At 37.3% G+C, this 23,976-nt stretch overlaps 5 protein-coding genes across 29 annotated transcripts; 3 read left to right on the forward strand and 2 right to left on the reverse strand.

Annotated features, from left to right (window-relative positions):
• The first annotated feature begins 331 nt into the window (after window positions 1-331).
• Window positions 332-4,578, forward strand: LOC105684907 (WD repeat-containing protein 35). 2 transcript variants are annotated; one of them, XM_048659456.1, is made up of 2 exons: window positions 332-1,687; window positions 1,763-4,578. In XM_048659456.1, exons 1-2 carry the CDS (start codon window positions 394-396, stop codon window positions 3,928-3,930), a joined length of 3,462 nt encoding a protein of 1,153 aa, XP_048515413.1. In that variant the 5' UTR covers window positions 332-393; the 3' UTR covers window positions 3,931-4,578. The 2 variants fall into 2 exon arrangements, with proteins under 2 accessions (XP_048515413.1, XP_012254049.2); XM_012398626.3 differs by having other exon boundaries at window positions 332-4,578.
• A 142-nt stretch (window positions 4,579-4,720) lies between these two features.
• LOC105684908 (protein O-mannosyl-transferase TMTC4) lies at window positions 4,721-8,393 on the forward strand. 6 transcript variants are annotated; one of them, XM_012398631.3, is made up of 13 exons: window positions 4,722-5,202; window positions 5,265-5,490; window positions 5,658-5,841; window positions 5,932-6,111; window positions 6,202-6,317; window positions 6,384-6,465; window positions 6,559-6,752; window positions 6,823-7,203; window positions 7,260-7,367; window positions 7,431-7,599; window positions 7,664-7,778; window positions 7,968-8,150; window positions 8,217-8,393. In XM_012398631.3, the coding sequence occupies exons 1-13, from the start codon at window positions 5,157-5,159 to the stop codon at window positions 8,357-8,359; spliced, it is 2,127 nt and encodes a 708-aa protein (XP_012254054.2). In that variant the 5' UTR covers window positions 4,722-5,156; the 3' UTR covers window positions 8,360-8,393. The 6 variants fall into 6 exon arrangements, with proteins under 6 accessions (XP_048515416.1, XP_012254054.2, XP_012254055.2 ...); XM_012398632.3 differs by having other exon boundaries at window positions 6,390-6,465; XM_048659459.1 differs by having other exon boundaries at window positions 4,721-5,202; window positions 5,676-5,841; window positions 6,202-6,465.
• On the reverse strand, window positions 6,786-10,109 carry LOC105684914 (snRNA-activating protein complex subunit 3). 2 transcript variants are annotated; one of them, XM_012398645.3, is made up of 6 exons: window positions 9,747-10,109; window positions 9,483-9,678; window positions 9,124-9,393; window positions 8,809-9,050; window positions 8,449-8,709; window positions 6,786-7,070 (listed from the first exon to the last, which is right to left on the reverse strand). In XM_012398645.3, exons 1-6 carry the CDS (start codon window positions 10,067-10,069, stop codon window positions 7,022-7,024), a joined length of 1,341 nt encoding a protein of 446 aa, XP_012254068.3. In that variant the 5' UTR covers window positions 10,070-10,109; the 3' UTR covers window positions 6,786-7,021. The 2 variants fall into 2 exon arrangements, with proteins under 2 accessions (XP_012254068.3, XP_012254067.3); XM_012398644.3 differs by having other exon boundaries at window positions 9,124-9,396; window positions 9,747-10,108.
• A 337-nt stretch (window positions 10,110-10,446) lies between these two features.
• On the forward strand, window positions 10,447-14,262 carry LOC105684904 (ribonucleoside-diphosphate reductase subunit M2 B). Of its 6 annotated transcripts, none has more exons than XM_048659482.1 (8): window positions 10,463-10,606; window positions 10,706-10,922; window positions 11,353-11,430; window positions 11,526-11,725; window positions 11,822-12,057; window positions 12,154-12,382; window positions 12,475-12,693; window positions 12,886-14,262. In XM_048659482.1, the coding sequence occupies exons 3-8, from the start codon at window positions 11,370-11,372 to the stop codon at window positions 13,036-13,038; spliced, it is 1,098 nt and encodes a 365-aa protein (XP_048515439.1). In that variant the 5' UTR covers window positions 10,463-10,606; window positions 10,706-10,922; window positions 11,353-11,369; the 3' UTR covers window positions 13,039-14,262. The 6 variants fall into 6 exon arrangements, with proteins under 6 accessions (XP_012254039.1, XP_012254044.1, XP_048515439.1 ...); XM_048659483.1 differs by having other exon boundaries at window positions 10,706-10,913; XM_048659480.1 differs by having other exon boundaries at window positions 10,464-10,606; window positions 10,706-10,913; window positions 11,537-11,725.
• Window positions 13,376-23,967, reverse strand: LOC105684902 (eukaryotic translation initiation factor 4E-binding protein Mextli). Of its 13 annotated transcripts, none has more exons than XR_007279824.1 (11): window positions 22,495-22,611; window positions 22,268-22,408; window positions 21,887-22,056; window positions 20,843-21,047; window positions 20,548-20,619; window positions 19,733-19,793; window positions 19,299-19,599; window positions 18,931-19,186; window positions 18,361-18,476; window positions 15,446-15,678; window positions 13,376-14,626 (listed from the first exon to the last, which is right to left on the reverse strand). XR_007279824.1 is itself a non-coding variant. In XM_020851737.2 (11 exons), the coding sequence occupies exons 2-11, from the start codon at window positions 22,604-22,606 to the stop codon at window positions 15,571-15,573; spliced, it is 1,542 nt and encodes a 513-aa protein (XP_020707396.2). In that variant the 5' UTR covers window positions 22,607-22,611; window positions 23,829-23,967; the 3' UTR covers window positions 13,376-15,570. The 13 variants fall into 13 exon arrangements, 12 of the variants coding, with proteins under 12 accessions (XP_020707396.2, XP_020707397.2, XP_048515426.1 ...); XM_020851737.2 differs by adding an exon at window positions 23,829-23,967 and having other exon boundaries at window positions 13,376-15,678; XM_020851738.2 differs by adding an exon at window positions 23,654-23,792 and having other exon boundaries at window positions 13,376-15,678.
• Between the last annotated feature and the right edge of the window lie 9 nt (window positions 23,968-23,976).

Here is a 23,976-nt window from a genome sequence, read left to right on the forward strand (position 1 = left end):
CATGGACTATAAATGTTCAAGGGAGAAGACATCGAATGAAAGAGACCGTACGACCTTTGGTACGACCGAATTGACCAAAGGCTACAGTGCATAATAATGGTTCAATATTGCCATCAATACATTATTTATAGTGTTTTTACATACATATACGTAGGCAATTTGTTCTTTTGTAGTGATCAATTGTAGTTCATTTATAGGTGATGGCTGTATAATGCAATTGAAGTGAATTGAATTCAATACATGTATTGGAGAACAACATCGCTTAGGGAATTTTCGAGATTCGAGAGTTCGACTTCGACTCGTCATCGATTATCACGACCCCACTTGAGTTTGTTTGATAGAACATAACCTAACCCATTCGTCTGAAAGTAAACAAGGCAATTCATCGTCAAGATGTTCGTATATTTGAGCAAAAAAATCGCCATCCCGAACAATTTTCGATTAAACTGTATGGCCTGGAACCAACGGCAGGGTTTCATAGCTATTGGTGGTGAAGATGGTCTTCTGAAGGTCCTGAGAGTAGATTCTAGTTCCAATGGCACAATGTCTAAAAGCCAGGGCTTAGCAGCAGCAAATAATTTAAGCATGAATCAGACTTTAGAAGGACACAATGGTCATGTTCAAGTCGTCACATGGAACGAAGAACACCAGAAGTTGACATCAAGCGATCAGCATGGCGTTATAATAGTTTGGATGTTGTACAAAGGCTCTTGGTATGAGGAAATGATAAACAATCGTAATAAATCAGTTGTCAGGGGAATGGCGTGGAGTTCTGATGGGCAAAAAATTTGCATTGTATATGAGGATGGTGCTGTCATTGTTGGGTCAGTAGACGGTAATAGAATATGGGGAAAGGATCTAAAGAATACCTTACTGACTGGAGTGCAATGGTCGCCCGATGGCAAGCTGTTGCTCTTCAGCGTTAAAAGTGGAGAGGTTCATCTTTATGATAACCAAGGGATATTCCTAATGAAGCTCAACATGCTGCCATTGAAGTTTGACAAACTACAAACAGTTGTTACCCTGCATTGGTACAATGGAAAAAATGGGTCCATTGCTCTCGATGCACCAGTATTAGCAGTGTTTTACCAAAATGGGAAGATTCAGTTGATGACAAGCGAAAACGATCATACTCCAGTCGTTGTTGAAACAGGTATGAACATAGTTTGTGGCTGCTGGAATAGTTGCGGATCTCTGATCGCTGTCACAGGCATAGTGCCCCTTGTTGTCAATGGGGAAACTCGCGACTCGAATGTAATCCAGTTTTATACCCCTCTTGGAGAGCATGTCAGAACCCTGAAAATTCCTGGAAGAGAAGTGACCTCATGTACATGGGAAGGTGGATCGCTACGGGTTGCTCTATCAATAGATTCACATATTTACTTTGCTAATATCCGCCCGGACTACAAATGGACATATTTCAGCAACACAGTAGTATTTGCGAGTGAAACAATTGGAAGAGACGGAACATGCGTGACATTCTGGAATACTAATAGTAACCTTAAATACACAAAAAATGTCAAAGCTCTCATCTCTATTGCTTCGTACGGAGAACACTGCGTTCTTGCAGTAAAAAACAATGTGATCCAAACAGCTGAAAGATTTGCTTTGTTAGTATGCAACACGATAGCAACCCCTGTGGATATTAAATACATGGAAATAGAGCCACTGTGGGTAGCTATGACAGGTAATGTTGTTATCGTTGCATCAAGAAACAATTTTATCCTATGGAATTTCAGAACGCCAAGAAATTCTGCTTTAGATTCAAGCAAAACAAGGAGAGATAGGGCTTATCACGTTGATGATACTCCGACTGGGGTAACAGAGGTCTTACAAGACTTGGACAAAGATAGAATATTTGAAACTCCAATTAAAACAAAGGCTACCGTTGATTCGATTTGCTGTGTCACTGCATCAGAGAAAATTCTTCTCATTGGAAGAGAGTCAGGGATGATTCAGAGATACTCGCTACCACAGGTGACTTTGACAAATCGCTACGCTGTGTCTTCAAGACCCTGCAAATTGGCAGTGAATTCAAATTCGAGCAGGGCATCAATCATAGACAATTCTGGGATCCTGACAATGCTTAATCTTGAACCACAGAAAAATCTGGACGAAGAAGGCAGCGATGATATTAGTAAGTTTGAGAGAAAGGACGTGTGGGCCATGTGCTGGGCACAGGATAACCCTGCACTTTTGGCCATTATGGAAAAAACTAGGATGTACGTCTTGCGTAGCATAGATCCGGAGGAGCCTATATTGTGTTCTGGGTACATATGCAGCTTCCAAGACCTCGAGATTCGCTGTGTTCTGCTGGACGACCTTATGCAGAAATCTGAAGACACAAGACGTGACTTGATTTTGGATCTAGAAGTTAAGTCCTTGAGAGATACGCGAGAACTATTAGCTAAAGTTGGGCTCAAAGAAGCCAAAACTTTCATCCAAGACAATCCCCATCCTAGGCTATGGAGACTCCTGGCAGAATCGGCCCTCAATAATCTTGATTTAGAAACTGCAGAGAACGCTATGGTCCGGTGTACCGATTATCTCGGAATCCAATTCATTAAGAGACTGCAAAATGTTAATAATGACCAGCTTAAAAAAGCAGAGATTGCAGCCTTTTTAGGAAATTATGACAAAGCTGAGAAACTCTATCTAGATTTTGACCGCAGGGACCTGGCAATAACGTTGCGTCAAAAGCTTGGAGATTATTTCCGCGTCATACAATTGATGAAGATGGGCATCGGTGGGTCAGACAAACAGATGGAACATGCGTACAACAAGGTTGGAGATTTTTTCGCTGAACGGCAAAATTGGGAGGGTGCCAAAGAGTATTACGAGAAAGGTAGCAATTTAGAAAGGCTTGTACACTGTTACTATAAACTCGAAGAGTATCACGGGCTAGCCGGGACAATTGATCAACTTCCGGATAAAAGTCCGCTGTTGAAAAAAATTGGAACGATGTTAGCTTCGGTGGGGATGTGCTCGCAAGCAGTGTTAGCATACATAAAATATGGAGATGTCAAGATGGCAGTCGACACCTGTGTCAGACTAAATCACTGGAATCAAGCAGTTGAACTTGCAAAAACTTACAAGATGGCACAGATAGGTGAGCTGCTTAACAAGTATGCAGTGCATCTTTTGTCAAATGGTAAAATGCTGCAAGCCATTGAGCTCTATAAGAAGGCAAATTATTATCTTGAGGCTGCAAAACTATTGTTTGATTTAGCGGTGGAACAGGCCAAGTGGAGAAGGGACCCTCTGAGGATAAAAAAGATCTACGTTCTCGCTGCTTTACTAGTTGAGGATCACATCAAAAGTGCTCCAGCTCCAAAAGTAGGACGTAGTAACATCGTCATGGGGTTAACGGAGTGCAATAAAGACACTAAAGTGATCGAGGAAGCCTGGCGAGGTGCCGAAGCCTACCATTTTTTGCTGCTCACTCACAGACAGCTCTATGGCGGAGAGGCTGATGCTGCAATGAAAACGGCGCTGAGGCTTAGAGAATATGAGGATATATTAAATGCTGAAGACATCTACTGCTTGATAGCCCTGTCAAGCTGCATTAATCGGGCGTTTGCAGCATGTTCGAAGGCATTCATAAAACTGGAAGCTTTAGAGAAAATTACTGAGGCTAAACGTGAGGATTATGAGGAACTGGCACTGACAATCTTCACTAAATATCCACCGAGAGACTCTCGAAATACCAAATCTGAGTGTGTTACCTGCGAAACACTGGTACCCGACTGGTGTGTTGCGTGTCCAAATTGTGCAACAAGATTTCCTGGGTGTGTTATAACAGGAAAACCACTCATGGATATTAGTCACGGATGGATCTGTACGGTCTGCAGACATCATGCCGCCACAGAACACGACATTGTCAATATTACTTCCTGCCCACTCTGTCACAGCATTATTACGTACATGTGAGAACTTGATTTCAGTTGTCCAGATTGCACGGGTTCATTTTCCTGGGTTTTGCTCCAGCCCTCCAAATTTTGACTGTTTTATCTGACTGTCAATGAGGGTAAAGGCAAGAAGCGTACAGTTTAAGGATGAAATATCATTTACGATTCTGCATTTTTACAAAAACTATAAGTATCTAAATCCAAAGTTTGATTTTAGCTTCAGATAATTTTAGTCATCTTTATGCATTAGTAGTCATGTAGGTATATCGTTTCTATGATTTCACTTCAATTCTAGGATTTAGAAATATTTAATTATGTAGAAAAATATCACAACTGTATGGTATAGTACAAAACGAATTTATTCCGTCCAATTGGTACATGGAAAAAAAATAATAAAATAAGTTAATACAAATATACATACCGTACGTACGTACAATTTAATTGAATTGTTTGCTTTTCAAATATTCAAATCTAATACGAATGAATTGAGTTCACGGTGATCGAGGCTTATTGGTTGGGGGTGTCGTCGACTGAAGACAGTCAACGGGGGTATGAACCTTGACGTGTGATCCAAAACAGAATGGCATTATACATACATACAATGTATGTATACATGTGCGCTGAAGTATGAACTAATGGATATAAGAAGTATATTACATTTCTGTTGTGATGACAATGCAGTTTCATTTGCCACTGACTCACATAGTATGTAATACACAATCTACACTCAACAATATGTATAGAAATGCTCTAATTGTAAGCACTACGACTACAAGCGGTCACCCCTCACTTACCAGTTCATGGTAAGACACTGAAGCTGGGTATGGTTTGCAGGAATAAATTCAGAACTGGTTGGAGCTGGTGTTGTAGCATAATATATTCGGCACATATCCGGTGTTTTGTAGCTTACGTATTGCGGAATTAATAGCTGTCAAGCTATGTCAAGTGTTATTAGTATGTACGTACTTACGTACGTATGTACCTAAGTACCTAAATAAAGAACTTTCAAAGTGAAGTAGATCAGTTGGATCCATAGATATATTTAACGTTGAATACAGTTCGAAGACGTGTGAAATGTAATTTTAGTAACGTTGAAATCCAAGCACCGAAAAAATAAAACTAACAAGCACGATGGTTACGAGAAACCGCCTTTGCAAATAACTCAACTTGTGTAACTATTCCCCAACGACTTATCACAAATTTATAAAATAAATCGTGATTGCAAACATATTCGCAGAATCAATCAAAATGAAACTGTTTATGAAAGAGACAAGCAACTCAGCAGGATTGCCAAGTAATTTTTGTTTTCCTCGCATATCTCGGTTGAACAATCTTCTCACAAAATTAATATTCCAGACATCTCTCTACGGACAGCTACGATACTGGTGATCCTAGCTTCTCTATGTTTCTCAAATTCATGGGACGGAGAATTTGTATTTGATGATTCAGAAGCCATTGTCACCAATGAGGATGTCAGGGAGTCTTCGATATCCGACATATTCAAAAATGATTTCTGGGGCACAAAATTGAATCATGCACAAAGTCACAAGTCGTACCGACCCCTCACTATCCTCACTTTCAGGTTTGTAAATCTAAGCCACAGTCACTTGTTAGTTTTTTTTTTAAATTCTCTTTCGAATAAAAAACAATGAGAGTTTGAGATTAGATCTCATGGACTTAATGAATAAATAAATGAGAAGAAAAAAGAGGATTACTTTTTGTGGGAATACCTTTTTTTCAATATTGCAGGTTTCAATACGCATTCAGAGGAAATTTGTTAGCGAGGGATTTTCATATATTAAATATAACACTTCATGTGGCAGTCTCCGTACTCTCTTTGTACATGTATGATTTACTGCTCGATCAGAGTGCAGGGAACATCCCATTCTATGCAGCCATTTTATTTGCTGTTCATCCGATCCACGCGGAAGCGGTACGCTCTTCCAGTATTAATCAATTTATTTTTAACGTAACAGACATTTAATTTGACCAAAAAATTTGTGTGTCTTTGCTATGCTTACAGGTTGCTGGGATAGTGGGCAGGGCTGACATACTCTGTGCAATGTTTATGTGGACATCGATTCTGTTGTATCACAGATCAATATACTCAATAAGTTGGTTTGGTAAATGGACCAATATGTTTTTTTGTATTTTCTGCATAGCAATGGCTATGCTGTCCAAAGAAACAGGGATAACGGCTATTGTAAGTTGTTCAACCAGTAAAGTAAGAAATTATTCACCGTGAACGTATCTCTGAATGCGAGGAATCTCAGACTTGCTGATAATTTTACAGGGGCTTTGCTGCATCTACGACCTGGTTGTTGTCACCAGAGTACTTCCCATGAGTACCATGAGTTTTTTTAGACCGGGGTACTCGCTTACCAAGACCAGGGAGTTGTTTGCCGCCAAGTATGACCATCTGATTTTGCGCCAGGCGCTTTTATGCACTACTGCTTTTTTACTTCTAATTTTAAGATTCAGCATGATGGGATTTTCAGCCCCAGTCTTTCAGCCTGTAGACAATCCCGCTTCTTTTGCGGAAAAATTAGTGGTCCGTGTGAGTAGATAACTGACTTGAACGAAACACTAAGAAAATGAATAGTTAAAAAAAGGAAAAACAATAGATAATATAATAATATTTGTTTCAAAGGTTCTTAACTACAATTATATATACAGCCTGAATGCCTGGTTACTTCTCTGTCCAGAATGGCTGTGTTTTGATTGGGCAATGGGCTGCGTCCCATTAATCTTGGGGCCAGACTTGAGAATTTTTGCCATCTTAGTTTTATGGGTCTTTTTAGGATCCATTTTTCTTCATGTTATATCCACCGAAAATAATGCGAGGTATAGAAACTTGCAAATAATCCATCATATAAATTCCATTAACACGATAATTCATTTCGGGTATTTTCAGGCACACAATGATGGGATTAGCTCTTATGTTTATTCCTTTTCTTCCTGCTACGAATTTGTTCTTCAACGTAGGTTTCGTTATCGCAGAACGGACACTTTACGTTCCTTCTGCAGGCTTCTGTCTCCTTATTGCAATCGGATTACATCGTCTCACTAAATACTATAGCCCAAAAATAGTTGTTTCCTGCTTCACTGCACTTTTAGTCCTCTTCTTCACTCGTTCGTGGGTCAGAAGCGGAGAGTGGAATACTGAAAAAACATTGTTTAGATCAGCGTTGAACATCTGCCCACTAAACGCTAAGGTTCATTACAATGTTGCTAAAAATGCTGCCGACAGGGGCGATTTCCTTCATGCCGAACTTGAATACAATGAGGCTTTGAGGTAATTTTATGTAAAACTATCGGAAAGGCAAATTTTTGTATAATACTTCGTTTCAGACTCAATCCTGACTATGCCCAAGCAATGAATAATTTAGGTAACCTATTGAAAGATATGCGAAAGTATGAAGAGGCTGAAAGACTTCTCAAGCGGGCTGTGGCGTTGCAGTAAGTACAAATTGTAACTCTAATCATGTAGTGGACGAAGGAAAATGAAATTTCGAATTCCAGAGAAAATTTTGCAGCAGCATGGATGAATTTAGGAATTGTACTGGCAGCATTAAGCAAATACAAGGAATCTGAAGAGTCTTATTTGATAGCATTGTCGCACAGACCAAAGTATCCGGACTGTTTTTACAACCTTGGTGTACTAGTGAGATGTTCACAAATCATGAATTCAGTTCTGTATTCTTGAAGCTACTTCCTTAAACTTGGTAATAAATCTTACTTTTGTACATTTTCAGTATCTCGAAGAAAAAAAATATGACAAGGCTCTCATGGCTTGGGAAAATGCCACAAGACAAAAAACAAATCACAGACGAGCTTGGACAAATACTATTCTTCTACTAGATGACCTGGGTAATGATTCGTCTATAATCAAGTTTGTTTTTGCTACATTTCTTTTCTACTGAAAAATATTTGAAGAGGGCGGAATTTAATGCGCTCACAATCATAATGCTTAATGTAATTTATGCTAGGTTTTCTATTCAAGTTTGAATGAGCTTTAGAATTTTGTTTACAATAGGCTTATAAACTCTATTCATTTAGGACGGAGAGAACAGGCTTTGTCGGTAGGTAACAAAGCGTTAGAATACCTGCCATTGGAGGGTTCAATCTATTTTTACATGGCCAATATACTGGGAAAGGCAGGAAAGTTTGAAGGTGCTGAGCAGCAGTTTAAAAATGCGATACTACGAGACCCAGAGAATCCAACTTTTTACACGAACTTAGGCAAGTACGGTTTAATATAGTTATGAGAATAATCAACGCCTCTCCAAACGTTACGTTAATTTTTAGGCGTGCTATATCATCGATGGAACAAGCGTGCAAAAGCAGAAGAAATGTACAAGAAAGCACTGAAAATACAGCCGGGTTTGAAAAGCGCAAGTGATAATCTTGACAAGCTTAAGAACACCGTTAGAAAAGAGAAAATGGTTTAATAAAATCAGATGAAAGTTTGATATATCATGAAAACTGTGATTGCAGTATGTTATATAGCCCGCGTTATACATTCTTTAATAAGATTTACCTCTGAAAGCTGTCAGTAACGTTTGTCGAGGGGTATAGGTATGCTTTGAAGTTTCCAATTTTCGTTCCATTTATGTAATTAAATGATTGGAAACAACTGTTGCAAAAATAACATGGTTCGTGAGGGATCCTTTCATTGTTTGTTGTTATCCAATTGGCGGCAAACATTCCGCAGACCATGCAATATTTTGTTGAACACGCCCGCATCCTATGAATCCTTGGATAGCTCGATACCGAAAGTGGATCAGATAAGTTGACTAATCTAAAAGGATAGAGAAAAGTAATATTAAAATACCATTGCTCAAATCATTGGCCCCAATTCTAAAACGAAATTCTTTCGGGCAATGGAATTGCTGCTCACCTAGCGTCAGAGAACACGATCAAATGTTCACAGGTCCCTTGGTGCTGATAGACCCAAGGGAATCCAAATCTGACGTTAAGAGAGTTTATAGTTGTATCTTCCATTCTCGCAACTTTAAATGGTCCCAAATTTCGCCCTTCTGCCCAGGTTCTGATATCTTGACTATTGTCATGATTTGCTGCATCGCGAAGATCATTGTAGAAAGTATTCTCGATGTAGAAGAATGCGGATTTATAGACATCCTAAAAATTACAGCTAGAGGTGTAATGCATGCCAAAATGACTAAAAAAATGAGGGAAAATCCTAGAGACTTGCTTTGGCCTGATGCTGAACTGTGATGTGGGGATTATCACTCCTTTCCGTTGATATCGATAGATCAGATGTGCATATAATGAGGTCCCTAAGTTGTGCCAGTGTTTGCGTTCCCAGAATAGCCACAATGTGGCTTGTCGATACCTTGGGTTTCCTAGTCAAAAACTTTGTCTGGTGAAGAAACGGCAAGTAGATCCTCACAAAAAGTAAAAAGTCCTTACCAGGCTCTATTGTCTGGTCTTGTTCCTGACCTACCAACTTTGTTTCTCCTGACTGCTGAGAAACAAAAATCTTACCGTGATGGAGCTTTCAATTTCCATTAGATTTTGATTTCTATAAGTCAAACTCAAAGCAAGACTTACGATACATAATTCACCCCTGTACTTCAAATTATGAATAAATGATTTCTGAGGCATTTTCAGTCGTCTCTGAATGGTCTTCAGCGTTTGTAGATCGACATTTGGGGGAATATCTTTTGACTCGTAAGTATCTTTTCGATTGGCTAGACGTGTATCTTCAGGCTTTGCAAATTCCCCAGGGATTGTCAAATTTTGCACGCTGAAAATAAGTGAATCGTCAGTTTTGAATGTGATATCTAGGTGATTGATTAACGCTCATTGTCTTACTTGCAATATTCAGCCAGAGCTGCAAAATTCTCTTCTCCAATGTCCATTTCCATTATCTGGAGAATTCCTGACTGTTGATCGTCATTTGATCTTAGCTGTGCAAGTTGTTTTAGGTTGGCTAATTCACTGTACTTTTTGAAGTATTCAAAGATGTTCAATCGCTCCGATGAAGATTTCGCATAGAATCCGTAAATATCATCCATCGCGTCAAAAATGTGATTTTGGATTGTCAATACATTGAAAAGAAAATTGTCAACAACAATTTTCACACAACAATACGACACTGACAACAGTATCCACATAAGATGTGAACACACACTCATTCCAGCGTCACAAACGTTGAACTCAAGATGTCGCGTATACCTCTTGCGGCGGATAGCCGACGGATTCCTATCAATACGTCCAGGCTTTTGACAGTTCTATTTGGCGCGAAAGTTCAAGGGTATCTTAAAATTAGGCGGGAAATTGTTCAGAAGAATTATGTATCCTTGGGATAATCCTGCGGAACGACCGAATCTTGAGATATTTTTCCACATATATAACGTGGCAAAATAATGTAATTTTTAGTCAAAATTGTGAATAATCTATTCTTGGCGGCAAACCACTAAGTTTTTATTGGCCGAGGGAATCGAACACGTGATTCCGGTTTGAAAATATCCAATCAAAGATCTCTTCAGACCCATAATTGCCGACTCGTTTACCGCAGCCATGCATTACCGCACAAACTCACTGCTGTTTGATCTCAAACCGATAAATTGGACGGATCATTTCGAAAATTCTGAAAATACAAAATGCCGCTACAAGTATCGACAAAGGAAAACGTTTCCCGTAATCTCGAGACACTCAATATCAAGGAAAACGTAAGTAGAAAAACGATTACTATAGTTATAAACAATTTTTACTTCGTTTAATATAGGCAGAACATTGCGGACTTACACATTTTCTTCATACACTTCCAGCCCTTGACTTCTCCCTCTCTTGAGCAAGCTACTATAGGATCCGTTCGTTAGTAAAATATGTTGCAAAACATACAATACTGCGTACTAGTCGTTCAAATGACCGCACCGAAGTCTTTTCCGAATTCAGCATCTACTCTGATAACTTCATTCTAACCGACAAGTCTTCAGACGTATCACTGAGATTATTCTACATGTTGTCAATCAAATGGCTAGTGCTGTATGTAAATTAAAAATATGCGAACATGGTTAAGTTCAATCGAGTTGCTCAATTTTACTGTCAAAACAACGAATTATTCCAACAAAAATTGTAGTCTTGCAAAATACTCAATTCTCAATTCCATTTAAATGAAAATCTTTGTGGAGCACGTCCTCAGCAATGAAATTGTCAGGCAAAGTTGTACTATCTAGAGCTCGTCCTCAGCAATCAGTGACATCGTCAGACAAAGTTATTCTGTCATAACACATTCACCCATCCTTTGATCAATTGCAAACTAATTTTGTCTGGTTGCCTGAGTTCCAAATCAATGTACTGAGAATCGTTGCTTAAAGTTCAAAATCATATCTTCCAAGCAGACTTTTTGGATTATCGATGTCTTCTTTCTTCTTCATATCTATCCTAGGATCTGTAATATGTGATTTAATTGCAGGTATCACCAAAGAAGTTATGCCTCTCTCCAAATATTTCACAGGGCATGAATGGGAAGAGGAGAGAAGATGCTTCAAACGTAAGCAAATTTAACCTACATATATTATCACATTGGTTTGAGCTTATTTTTTATTTAAAAGTAAATGGCATGGTATTGATTGTAAAGGTACAAAGAATCTTTTCAGGGTGAGAAATTGAAAGCTGTTCGAAAAATTGATTTGAAAGAGAACACTTTTGATCGGGAACTTGAACCATTGCTGAGAGAAAATCCAAGACGCTTCGTTATTTTCCCAATTCAATGGCCAGACATTTGGAAAATGTACAAGAAAGCAGAAGCTTCTTTTTGGACTGTTGAAGAAGTGGATCTCTCAAAGGTGTGAGAGAAACAGTAATTTATTTTTAGTATAGATATCTTGAGAAATCTAGGAAAATCAACTTCATCAAAATTGATCAATATTATAACTTGGCAGGACTTATCAGACTGGAAGATGCTAAAAGACAATGAGCGACACTTTATATCGCATGTTTTGGCCTTCTTTGCAGCATCTGATGGAATTGTCAACGAGAATCTCGTCGAGCGATTTAGTCAGGAAGTTACTGTAACGGAAGCACGATGTTTTTATGGTTTCCAAATAGCCATGGAAAACGTCCATTCCGAGATGTACTCCCTTCTCATTGATACCTACGTCAGTGATACTAATGAAAGGTTAGAAATGCATATTGCACTTATGCTTCCCAAACGACAATGATTAAATTTATATTTTTTATTCGGACCTTGACGTTTTATGTTTCTGGCTATCAGGGACTTTTTGTTCAATGCCATCGAGAACCTACCTTGTGTCGCAAAAAAAGCTAACTGGGCAATAAATTGGATCAATCATGATAGTGCAAATTTTGGAGAGCGAGTCGTGGCCTTTGCAGCAGTAGAAGGAATCTTTTTCAGCGGTAGTTTTGCTGCCATATTCTGGCTGAAGAAACGCGGACTTATGCCTGGGCTAACTTTCAGCAATGAACTCATTTCCAGAGACGAAGTAAGGGCTCAAAGTTGAATTTTGGTGGAACACAGTCAAAGACAATGTGATACAACAGTTGTTAAATTTTTTCTTCATATTCCGTTCTCCAGGGACTCCACTGCGACTTTGCATGTCTCATGTTCAAACACATCGTCCAAAAACCATCGCAAGAAAGAGTGATATCTATAATAAGTGATGCTGTTGCAATCGAGCAGGAATTTCTTACAGATGCTCTTCCAGTTGACATGCTTGGTATGAACTGCGACCTCATGTGTCATTACATTGAATTTGTTGCCGACAGACTTCTTGTCGAACTTGGCTGTCCCAAAGTAAGTTGAAGCGTTTTCATTCAGTTTTGTTGCTCGGTTGGTTATCGTTTTTTGTTTTTGAGTTTCAAAAGAAAACTGGAAAGTTAGAACGTTCAACTATTAAAATCGAATTTCATTTAGCTGTCTGAACTTCATAGTAATCAAACTAACATTGTGTTAGTTTTTGGCTGAAGCTGATTTTCGGATTTCCAGATTTACAATTCAGAGAACCCGTTCGATTTCATGGAGAATATTTCGCTCGAGGGTAAGACGAATTTCTTTGAAAAAAAGGTCGGAGAGTACCAAAAGTGGGGAGTAATGAGAGAGAAAACCGAGAACGAGTTCACAATAGATGCAGATTTTTGATTCCGAGGACACGGCAGGCTCCAGCTGAGCATATATAAATAACCTTCCGTGTTCACAAACGGTGATGATGAAAGTGATGACAATACGGTCTTTCTAAACGAATATCTTAATCTCATCTGCGACTCAAAGAAACTACATCAGACAAAAAATTTATACATCGTGTAAAAGAACTTATTTCGTAAGATTCATCGGAACATAAAGTGATGTTAATTTAATTAGATGATGATGAATCGAAGCTATTATTTCGTTCGTAACTCACATTAGACGACAAGGTTCCCTTCCATTCAAAATCTATCACCTGTTCAAGACTATTTCTTTTCCTATGAACAAACTTACATTTAAGATGATTGATTTCTTTATTTCTGCACACATTTTTACATTCTAATGACAATTTCAAAACTATTTGACCACTAATGTATCTTCGTTGTAACGTGCAATTATAATTCTTAAATGGGGAGCTTGTGTTGCATAGATTTTTTTTACTTGAAGCAAAAACGTTTCAAGATATTAAAGGCGCTCAAAAAAGCCTGAAAGAGAAGGGGAAATTTGTTTTCGTCTTTTGTTATTTCTTTTAATTTACAAAAAAATCCTCGATTGATTACAAAAATATTTGTTTTCAGTATTTTATAGGTCCAATAAGCATAACAGATTTATTATTGCCATAACTAAGAATTGAAAACGATGCGAATAAGAATAAATGATAATCTACATTTTTATCTCTGGAAACTTTCGAACCAAAAGGGAGGGAAAGAAATATCACGAATCGTCACCATTAGACGGAGATGAACGAGACTTCATATACAATCAATAAAAGTAATTGCCGCTCTCGATCGATATGAAAGAAAACAAGATCTAAAATAATAATACATTCGCAGTTTTACAAATTTGGGTTACTAAGTATTTAGAATTATCTTAAAAACACAGATACGTAGCTTTTATTGCCCAACGAGACGCTGCGATTGGATTCTTACCGAAATTCGTACGGTACCGTTGGAAAAGTTGATTCTTATTTTATTTGAATTTACAAATAGCTTTCCATTCGTGATTACTAGAACTTGATTGATTTTGAATGAAAGTCTGACATTTTTTGGAGCGATTCGGCCTGCTCGTTGGGAATACTTCGTTTTATCAACAACGTACCATAACGACAACATTGTAATAAATATTAAATATGTAATAAATTAGAAAAGAGGATAAATAATAAAGGCAAAACGTAAAACATAATCATGTGAATTACAAATTCTATACTAAATACTAAAATGCATGTATGGATACGTGATTGAATTGAGTGCATAATAATATGCACGTGATAAAAATAGAGCAGAACGAGTTTTTGTTCGTCAAATAGCGAAGCAAAATACAGTAAGTAACAATAAATTTTATGTATCCGAGACATACGAATGAGTCGGGGGAAAAATTTATACAATCGCAAAAAGCAATTGTTATTGATAAATCATCAATTTGTCCTGTTTTTGCTATTAGGCGAAATTATCCAAATCTGGTTATGATTAAAACATTTTAATACTTACATCCATGGCAACGAACATTCGACTGAATTTTCGTGTTTTTTTTAGATTTCTTCAGAACTCTGGTGGCAGAATAAACATCTTCATAATAATGCAATGTACTTGATAACGCTGTGTTAAATTCGGAGGCTGTGAGAATTAGGAAGAAAAAAAAATGAATTTTGAAAAAATGAAATTTTGCAGCCACAAAACGGCAGTCGTCAAGCTATTTAGAATACTTCATTCTACCAATATCATGCGCCTGAATAGTGACGAATACGTTTCTAGTAATCAAACTCTCATTACATAGATAATGTAACATCATTTCATGAATATTTTTGGTATTAGTTATGTAACGTCGAGTAAATAGTGTTTGGATATTTGTAGATAAAATCGTTCTCTTGTGCATCTTATCATTTGATTTTTTTTCCACTCTTCTCATCAAAATTCAGACTAGGCTATGCTGAATCATTGATCGGTGTAAGACCTTTTACTGTTGCATGAAATTTGAAGAAAAAAAAACCGGAATACCTTTGGGCAACAAACAAACAAACAAATAGATATTCATTTTGAGTTCGAAAATATTATTGTATACAAGTTCTGGGTGAGGGTGCCGATTGCAGAAGCCGATTCTTGGGCATGAAACAAACTTCCGTTGTGCCCAAAGATCCTCCAGTAGTCAGTTTGGATCTTCATAGAATCCTATCTTCTTTATAGCTACCTACGTGTAACTTAAAGACATAATCATTGCCGTTTCAAAGTGGCAACGACATCACCGAAGCCAATTAAATAAACTGCCTGAGCAACAATTACAAGGTGAGACTTTGCTCTATTTCTCTTTCATGATTGACATCATAACGAGGTATTATACTAATATTTCACGTAGTTCACATCATACTTACAGAAGAAAAAAAATCATTGTCTATGCGGTCCCAATTTGCAAAGATCAAACCAGCACCGCTTCAATGCTTTTTAGATCTGAAAATCTCCAGCCCTTTAATCAAAATCGTCTTTCTAAGCTTGCTTTTCACTCAACTTCGTTTTCCGTTTCGCTTGCTGGAATAACCATGACTAGACCTGCAGATGCAACTCGGGCCTTGTAGGTCTCTGGTTCAAAAAATGTTATCGAGGCCTGCTAAGAAAAAAAATAATGTCAGTAAAACGGTTGTTTCATTTCATATTGAATTGCAGTGAACTTACAAGGACTGACTTTAAGACACTACATTTTCTACATTTTCCAAGAAATAAATCAACCTAAATTCTGTGCTGCATGAACCGACACAACTCTGAAACTTGAACATCTAGCCGTTTAATATTTTGCTGATCATGAATAAGAGGGAATGATTGAAAAGCAGTTGGTACATTGGTTGCTGTTAGTAACAGTTATATAGATGTAGTAACCAATAAGTTATAATAACTAAGTGGATTGGATCTCTTACCTGTCAAGTAGTAACATGCAGCATGCCATAAAAAATGTGGATGTCATATAAGTCGCGGATAGTGAGTTTTGGTGCGGTAATTTGTTATTAGCTTGAAAACCACCAGGAGAAGTATTTATTGCTGTTAATAAAAAACATTTATTCCAATTCAACAGTGACTTTTTTGTATTCTTTTTCTTCACTATAAATCCTGATAGTTCCGTTTGCAAGACCAGACAATTTTATTTGTTATTGCATCATGAGTGTTATTGGCTACAATAAATTATTATTACTTATTAAACGTACAGAGGGAAAAAGAATAATTCCTACAACATTTCAGTCACTTGGTCTGTACTTGTCATCGATGTCCCACATTCCAGAAATATCCTTGCTAATATGCTTTCTGAATCGCTTTACTAGGTATTGGAAATCGGATGAAAATTTTGAATGAAATAACTCAAGATGGCTCTAAAACCGACGAGTAGATGAAAAGAAGTGGCTAGCCTCACGTATTATCAGAGGTTCTGCAAAGCAAAAGGAAAATCAAAGGAAGTTGAACAGTGAGACCATAACCAGGATACTTTGTAGCAATTAAAACTAATTCATTCTGTTCGTTGGGGATGGTAATATTACGGTGAAAAACCCTTGTACAAGCGTTAATTACTTCACTGTCACTTCGTGTTTCTCTAAAATTTTTCTTTCCATTTCGAATCTTTGATGCACATATGTGTTATATCTAAAAGCTAAATAGGTATATTCTTACCAGAAAACGTGTAGCACATAAATAGAAATTATGAAACGTAATAACTTTGGTATGATTTCATTTTGACCAGGTACAGAGATTTGACGGGTTTCCCGCATATCAGTCAGGCTTTTACTGAATCTCATTTACGTACAACAATTTCGTATTGTTTGACAAATTTCTGGTTAGTTTTCCTATTTCTTCCGTCTTCCTTTTTTCCCAACTTTTTCTACTTTTTCAATACCGCTATAGAATATAAAACCAAAGTATAATATGTATCATAGTACACCGTTGTAACAGTAAATTATTCTCTCTATTCCTGTTATACATGTATGTATACTCATAACAACAACGTAAACAACAACAATAATAATAACAATAACATTAATAATAATTATGATGATGAAATAATATCGTCGCGTGTGTTTCAATATAGATATACGAAACTCGTATTTTCTCGTTTTTCTTGATGGTATGAAAAAATAATTATCACAGACATATCGCTGGCGTATTATCATACTCTACTATTAATTAAATAACCTTCAGCACGTAATAAGCTGTATAACTTTCCATATGGAATATTCAAGAGCCGAAGTGTGCAGTGCTTAACAATTTATTAGACCCTTTTTATCAAACTTTAGTTTTGCTCTGATTTTTCCGCAATTGTGAAATACAGACTTTATATTTTTAAACTATGCTTTTTTTTTCTCAAATAGATCGCATCAACGATTTTAATCAACAGTCCGATGAGAACCGGAAGAATTTTTTTATGTTGTCAAGAAACAAAAATCGACCGCGTAGCTTTGAACGAAACTACACAACTTGATAATATCTTTATTTTCTAGAAATTATATTCTTTCTCCTATAGGACTGAGGAACGCCGTAGATGAGAAAAATACCGTCGTGTTGTTCAGAGGGTCAGATATATTAAGCTTAACGTCATTAAAAATATATCTGGCTCATTATCAGCTCAATTATCCAAAAACGTGGTCGACATAGGATAAAAACAAGTCTATCAATATTTTTCGACATTAGGATGCCAATTTATCTGTTTTTGAATCAGCAAATCGTATTAACCCTGTAACAGGTTGACTAGTTTTTTTTATGGTGTTATGATTCTGCGAAAAATGATTAAGCTTTGCTAATGAGTGTACTTAATGATAAGTATGTTCGTATGAATTACATCACGATTAAATTCCTCACAATAGGGATAATGATGATACTGAAGTAGAATTAGGAATCTAAGCAGATCAAGGTAAAAAATACCAAAATTCAACTTAACAGATCATGACTGCAAACAATGCAGCTTGCTTGCAAAGCAATTTTTAACTAAGATGGAATAGAGAAATTATTTTAGAATAAAACTGCATATATAACTAATAATGACAATACCACCAACAACAATGACACCGCTGCAGCTTCTCAGACACGTTTTTTGTCGACTTAAATTAGTATTGATGGCAGGCAATAGAAGACAAATTATTGCCAATAGTGAGCCAGCTGCAGTTATTCCGACTGTCATAAACAAATACATCTCACTGGTTAATTGTGTTAGAATTAGCAATGTTGTCAGCGTAGGAAGTTAGTATCGTGATCATCAAATGTAAACATGTTATTGCTTGCATAGTGTGAATAGTGGCTAGCATTTTTGCAGTACCTTTCGTACTATGCTGGGACAGTCCTTTTGGATCCTGGCCCAATCGGCTGGGGCCCGTTTTGCATATGGCCCTGCAGCACACTGCAGCAGAAACTCGTAGGTAAGCTCTCTGCTTTCTGAAACAACGGTTACCTACTTGTGTCACGATTTTTACTACCTATTCCCTGATAAAACCTAACCTAAAAAACCTTACAAATCGTCGCTCTCCATCTAATCTAAGCTACAACATAAAGTTATCTGAATTAAACTCTTTGTTTTACTGCTCACCGAGATCTCCTCACAATCAGAAGAGTGTTTTGGTGCAGTTTCAACAAACAGATCTCGAAATTTTTATATGAGCAAACGGATCACATTAACTCACTCCAACATCGACATAAAGTCAAATACGTGCTTGTTAAGGGGGAGAGGGAGGAAAAAAAAACAGTGAAAACTGTTAGCTATCCTGGCACTCTGTATAAAACGCAAGCTTAATCATAGACTCTAGGGCCCATTGGACTCTGTTAGGATGAACAACCTGGCATAGCCAACTAGGTGTTAGTTCTTCTAGTAAAATGAATGTGTTAATCGTACCAGCAGCAGTCGTTGGATCAAGTCCAGAATTAGGACGCGGCTTGTATGTTTCTTCGCTTTCCGAAGTAGCTACACTGTCCATGCTGAGCTTGCGGTCTCCTATCGTGGCTATGTTTCCGAGTGTGAGAGGGACAAGTGGAGTCACTGGGGCAACCTGAGCATAGGTAGTTTCTTCTTCGAAACTGAAGTATTCAATGCCACTTGCAAAATGCTCAGAATCGCCGGAGAAATATTCGTCAAGGACAAGCTTTGCAGTCTATCAAATTTGAAAAGAAAGTTTTAAATTTTGACACAGGAAATCTGATTTTATACATGACAATGATCGAGAGAATAGCTTAAAAAGAGAAATTTGAGGGGGATCAACTCACCCTAACGACGTCAAGGTTGGAACCGGTGATCTTAAGAGAATGGTTACCAACTGTAACCGTATATTTATACTCGCCAATGCTAGCATCACTTGTAGAAAAGCTATGGAGTAGCGAGGAGCGAGATCGAAGAGCATTCTGTTGCTGCTGATGGTGTTGCTGAAGTCTGTTGCTTTCATCTGATGCACTGCTATTCAGAGATGAACTAGATCCGCCCATACCACCCTTGTCACTTCCACCCTGCTCTAATCTAATTGGTGATGCATTTCGTTGTATTGTATCTTTGATCAGATCCTTAGCATAGCTGGAAACAAAATTACGGTGCTCATAAGGTACGTAAATCCAATGAAAAGTAAAAAATCAAGACCCCTGGTGAAGTTCTGACAAATGCCATGATCTAAAATTGACTAGATGTGCTGTCGAATATAAACTCTTACTTTATCTTGTCTTCGGAAGTTCCAGTTATTTGGACGAGTCGTTCTTTGGCTCCAGGGTTCACTGGAAAGATCAACACAAGGTTATAATTCATTGTTCCTTGTCATCAAAGATGTTTTTCTTCAATTAATTACAATAAATTAGTTCGTCTTTCGTGTTTGATAGGAGCAAGTTGTTAGAATTGTTGTTGTTGCGTATCACAACTTTTGAAAAGAACAAATACGCATTTTTGGCTCCGAGTGTTGTAAATTTTATAATAACAGCAATTTCATTCAACATGAAACAGCGAATTATAGATTCGAAATTCGATTAGTCAAATAGCTGAAACCACAAATCCGGTTTTAATAGCATGCAAATGAAAAATGAAGTTTTTATTCAGGGCTACAACAAAAATCAACTCAAAGCTGAACTTTTTGTTGAGAAACTTGCGACTCCGGATGCCGAACACCTGAAATCAAGGTTAGCGACGTGCCGTGGAAGAATTGAACGATTCTGTAAAAATATTCTCAAGATGTCGTTAGGTAGTTAAACAATAACTGATTCATGCAGCTCTCAGTATAATCTATCAAGAAACTGTTATTAAGCTTTATAAGCCTGCGATCAGAAGTATCTCAATTTACAAAAGAATGGTCAGAGAGCATTTTAATCTTCAAAAAACTAGACGTAGGCCTATAATAAATTGTTAGGGAAAAAAAACATGTGGGTGCGAATAATTCAGTCGGTCAATCATTTGATGTTACATAACAATTATAATACAGTAAGCACAAAGCAATTGGTATTATCTCTGCTTTGACAGTGCTATTTATTTTTATTTTACCTCGTTGGAAGGAGATGATTGTCTCGCTGAGCTCTTCTATCATGTGTACTCGCCTCCCCTTTATCCCCATCACTAGTTTGTTCGTTTTGTGTTTTGTATTTTTGTTTGTATTTTTTAAATTTTTTTCATAAAAGAATCATAATGACAAAATATAACAGGGAGAATTGCAAAGCTTTGAGATACTAGTAGAAGAAAATTACTGTGAATATTGAAAAAAAAAGTATCCAACCTTAGTTTTCTAATCAATGAATGTACACTTTTCAAATGGATTCTATAACAGAATGACGATTCTCACCTTTTCCAGAATCACTGTTACGAATAACCACTTCATCCTTGCAATAGTTTTTCCCCGGTATGCGTGTTGGTTTTGCAAATTTACCACTGTTTTTTATCACCTCTCCAGGATTAAGCACCGGGGCTGCTGTTGGCGACGCCAATGGTAGCAAGGGAGAAGTCAGCAGATTTGTCGGAGTCTCAGCGGTTGGAGCCAACTCTCCCTGCTGCAGCAAAAAAATATCATGTTAATGCATTAAAACGTAAAAAACAATCTAGTTCTTTACAGATTAAGATAAACACAAGTTATTGTATTTTTGATTCTAAGAGGCAAGAAGAAAGGATGAGAAGTCAGGAAAATTCAGAAATGGGTAATACAAGGTTTTCAGGAATTCAGTAAAAAGAGTGAAAAAGAGAAAAATAAGTTACTGGAAAACCGTTTCTTAAACGTTATTGGCATGCAGGAAATTTAAGTCTGATGTTTGAAGGCAAATTCGAAAATGAATTATCATGCACGCGGACACTCCCCTGTAACATCGAGGATTTTTTCAGAACCGGATAAAATTTTACTGGTGATGACTAGGGGAGGGGAAAAAAAAAAAAAAAAAAAAAACCTTTTCTCAATTCAAATGGACAAATGCTGAGATACTTGCTTCAGTCGATTTGTTTCAAATTTCATCCGGAAGTATCATCGGAAAGGGTAATTATTCTAATTGTTTCTCCATTTGATAATTGAATCCAAAAAACCAAATGCGGAAACAGGCGTCATTTCTATCATCGTTGGGTTGTTTCTATTAATTTGATCAACAATCAACTTGAAGACCTGTGAATTTTCTGGTTACAGTAGCAACAGAGTTGGTTGCAGGGCTGTCTGGTCTGTATACGTACATATTTAATGTCAAATCATCGTATATGGCACTCAAGGGCTCAAGAGAGAGCGAAAGAGAGATTCAAGTCAGCAGAAGGTCAAGCAGGGCTGGGGTTCTGTTCTTTCTCTGTGCTTCAACACTTCTGAATGGAAAAATAAGCCCCAAGCATATAAATGATATACACAAATAATACTCACACTGTCTATTTGAGAGAGTTTATGGCAATAATATGAGTCCATTGCATCAGTGTGGCGCCATTGTTTGGCTCTAAGTTCAATTAGCTCCAAGAGGTATACCCTGGTCGTCACGTTCAGCCTTTCGTCTTGACTACCGTTTCTGATAGCCACAAAGGCTCTATCCAGCTGATCTGAAGATTTTTAGACCCAATCAAGGATGAGTCAATAAAATTCAAATGCTGTTAGCTGATGTAACAAATTCCCCATTGAATATTGCAGAAAAAATGACCTGTCAAACTTTTTTGCACTGTGCAAAACTTTACAAACTGGATTCTAATGGAGAAAAACTGTCAGCTGATTACACAAGAAAAAGACTCAAGAATGACGAGAATTTGCGGAAACCTTTATAGATAGCTTCCAACTGATGAGCGTAAAGCTTGACGTGGTTGCACATGGTAATCACGTTCATTTGCAGCGTTCTGTCAAAGTAACCATTAGTGAGATGTATGGCGACATTGTCAATCAGGGAAACTATGTCTTCGACTGAAAAGAGTAGGACACAGAGTAAGTTGAATGTGGGTTTATCGTCATTACCTAAACTCCATGACTCATAATCTTTATAAAATTACCAGTTGTGATCCGGCCATCGACGGTTGTGTGGCGGTGCTGCTTCAGTTTGAGCGGTGGAGGTTTTTCGAGTTTTCTTAACGTTCTACTTCTGTTTAGCTGTGCGGTGGCCATTGTGTCTGCAAAATCAAAAAATACGTGATAAGTGGCATCGAAATCTATGTCACGTTGTAGGCTTAACATGCTTGTCTAATTTTTGTCAGACAAATCTGAATGACTCCGACCTCGAGTATTACCCAGGTTAAGCAAAGTAAGATATACATAATCTGCGTTAATCCGACAGTCTTTTTTACATTTATCTAAGTACTCTCAGAAAGATTTAGCATTTGCTTATTGGCTGGTTACTGACTCCCGAATCTGATGCATTTCATTGGGACTTAAACACAACACTTCATCATACCGTCCATCAGTTACAACGCCTCTTCAAAAAATGACCAGTAGCAGCTGTTGTAAGATAGTAGCAAAAAAAAGAGAACGCAGAATAAAGAGGAAAAAGTAGATAACAATTGTGAAACTGTGAAGACTTTAGACCAACAACGAAAAAAGTGGAGAAGACTATGTAGAAAGAAAACTATGTCTCATGCTTCTGTCTCTTTTAATCTGTGTGTCTACTCTCGGCTCTCACAAATTTCAATGAATTTTAAAGCACAAAAGTAACTTGATGTCATTCAGTACTATATTGTTTGCATAGCCGTATGTATGTTAATATACATAATAATAGGAATGAAAAGTACCAAAATATTTCACACGTACACCAAATTAAAGTGAATTAATACATCTACCTATAATAATTCACATGTACGTACGTACATACGTATGACGAAGATTGTAGGTATGGGTGCGTATAATATTCGCTTCGTATTTTTCGTATTTTCTGGCAATTATGGAACGATATTTATTTTTATCGGATTTTGATATGGTGTGAATATTGTTATGAAATTGCATTAAAATCCGACGAAGCATCGCGTGACCAAGAAGCGATCCAAAAATATAAATACGTGCTTGATTTTCACACATGTGTGTTAGTGTGAAAGTTGAGTGTGAAAGACAGACAGGTTGAATGGTTGTTTTTTCGATCAAAATTTTATCGTTGGAGGTTTGGTTGAAGGCACTTAGCGGTTGTGGACTTCTCCCAACAGCTTACTCTGACAATGAGCTTACCGAGGTTGAAGATTCGTAAGTATCTTCGGGCGATAGACTACTACGTCTATTATTTTTTAAACTTTACTTTTTACTATTGGCAGTTATTTGTCAGACTAGTCAGACTAGTTATTCTATAATTTCGTCATGGTATTATTATTATTATTATTGTTATTATTTTAAATAATTTTTTTACCAACAACACGACGAATTTTCTTCCCCCCGGGCTGTCACGACCGTCACGAATGACGACACCGTTCGACACACGCAACTCCCGACATCAGTGCCCGACATGGTGATCTGTGCGCAACTCAACTTTGAAAATTGTACGTACGTACATACTA

This window comes from Athalia rosae, chromosome 8, assembly GCF_917208135.1.
Source record: "Athalia rosae chromosome 8, iyAthRosa1.1, whole genome shotgun sequence".
Taxonomy (NCBI): Eukaryota; Metazoa; Arthropoda; class Insecta; order Hymenoptera; family Athaliidae; genus Athalia; species Athalia rosae.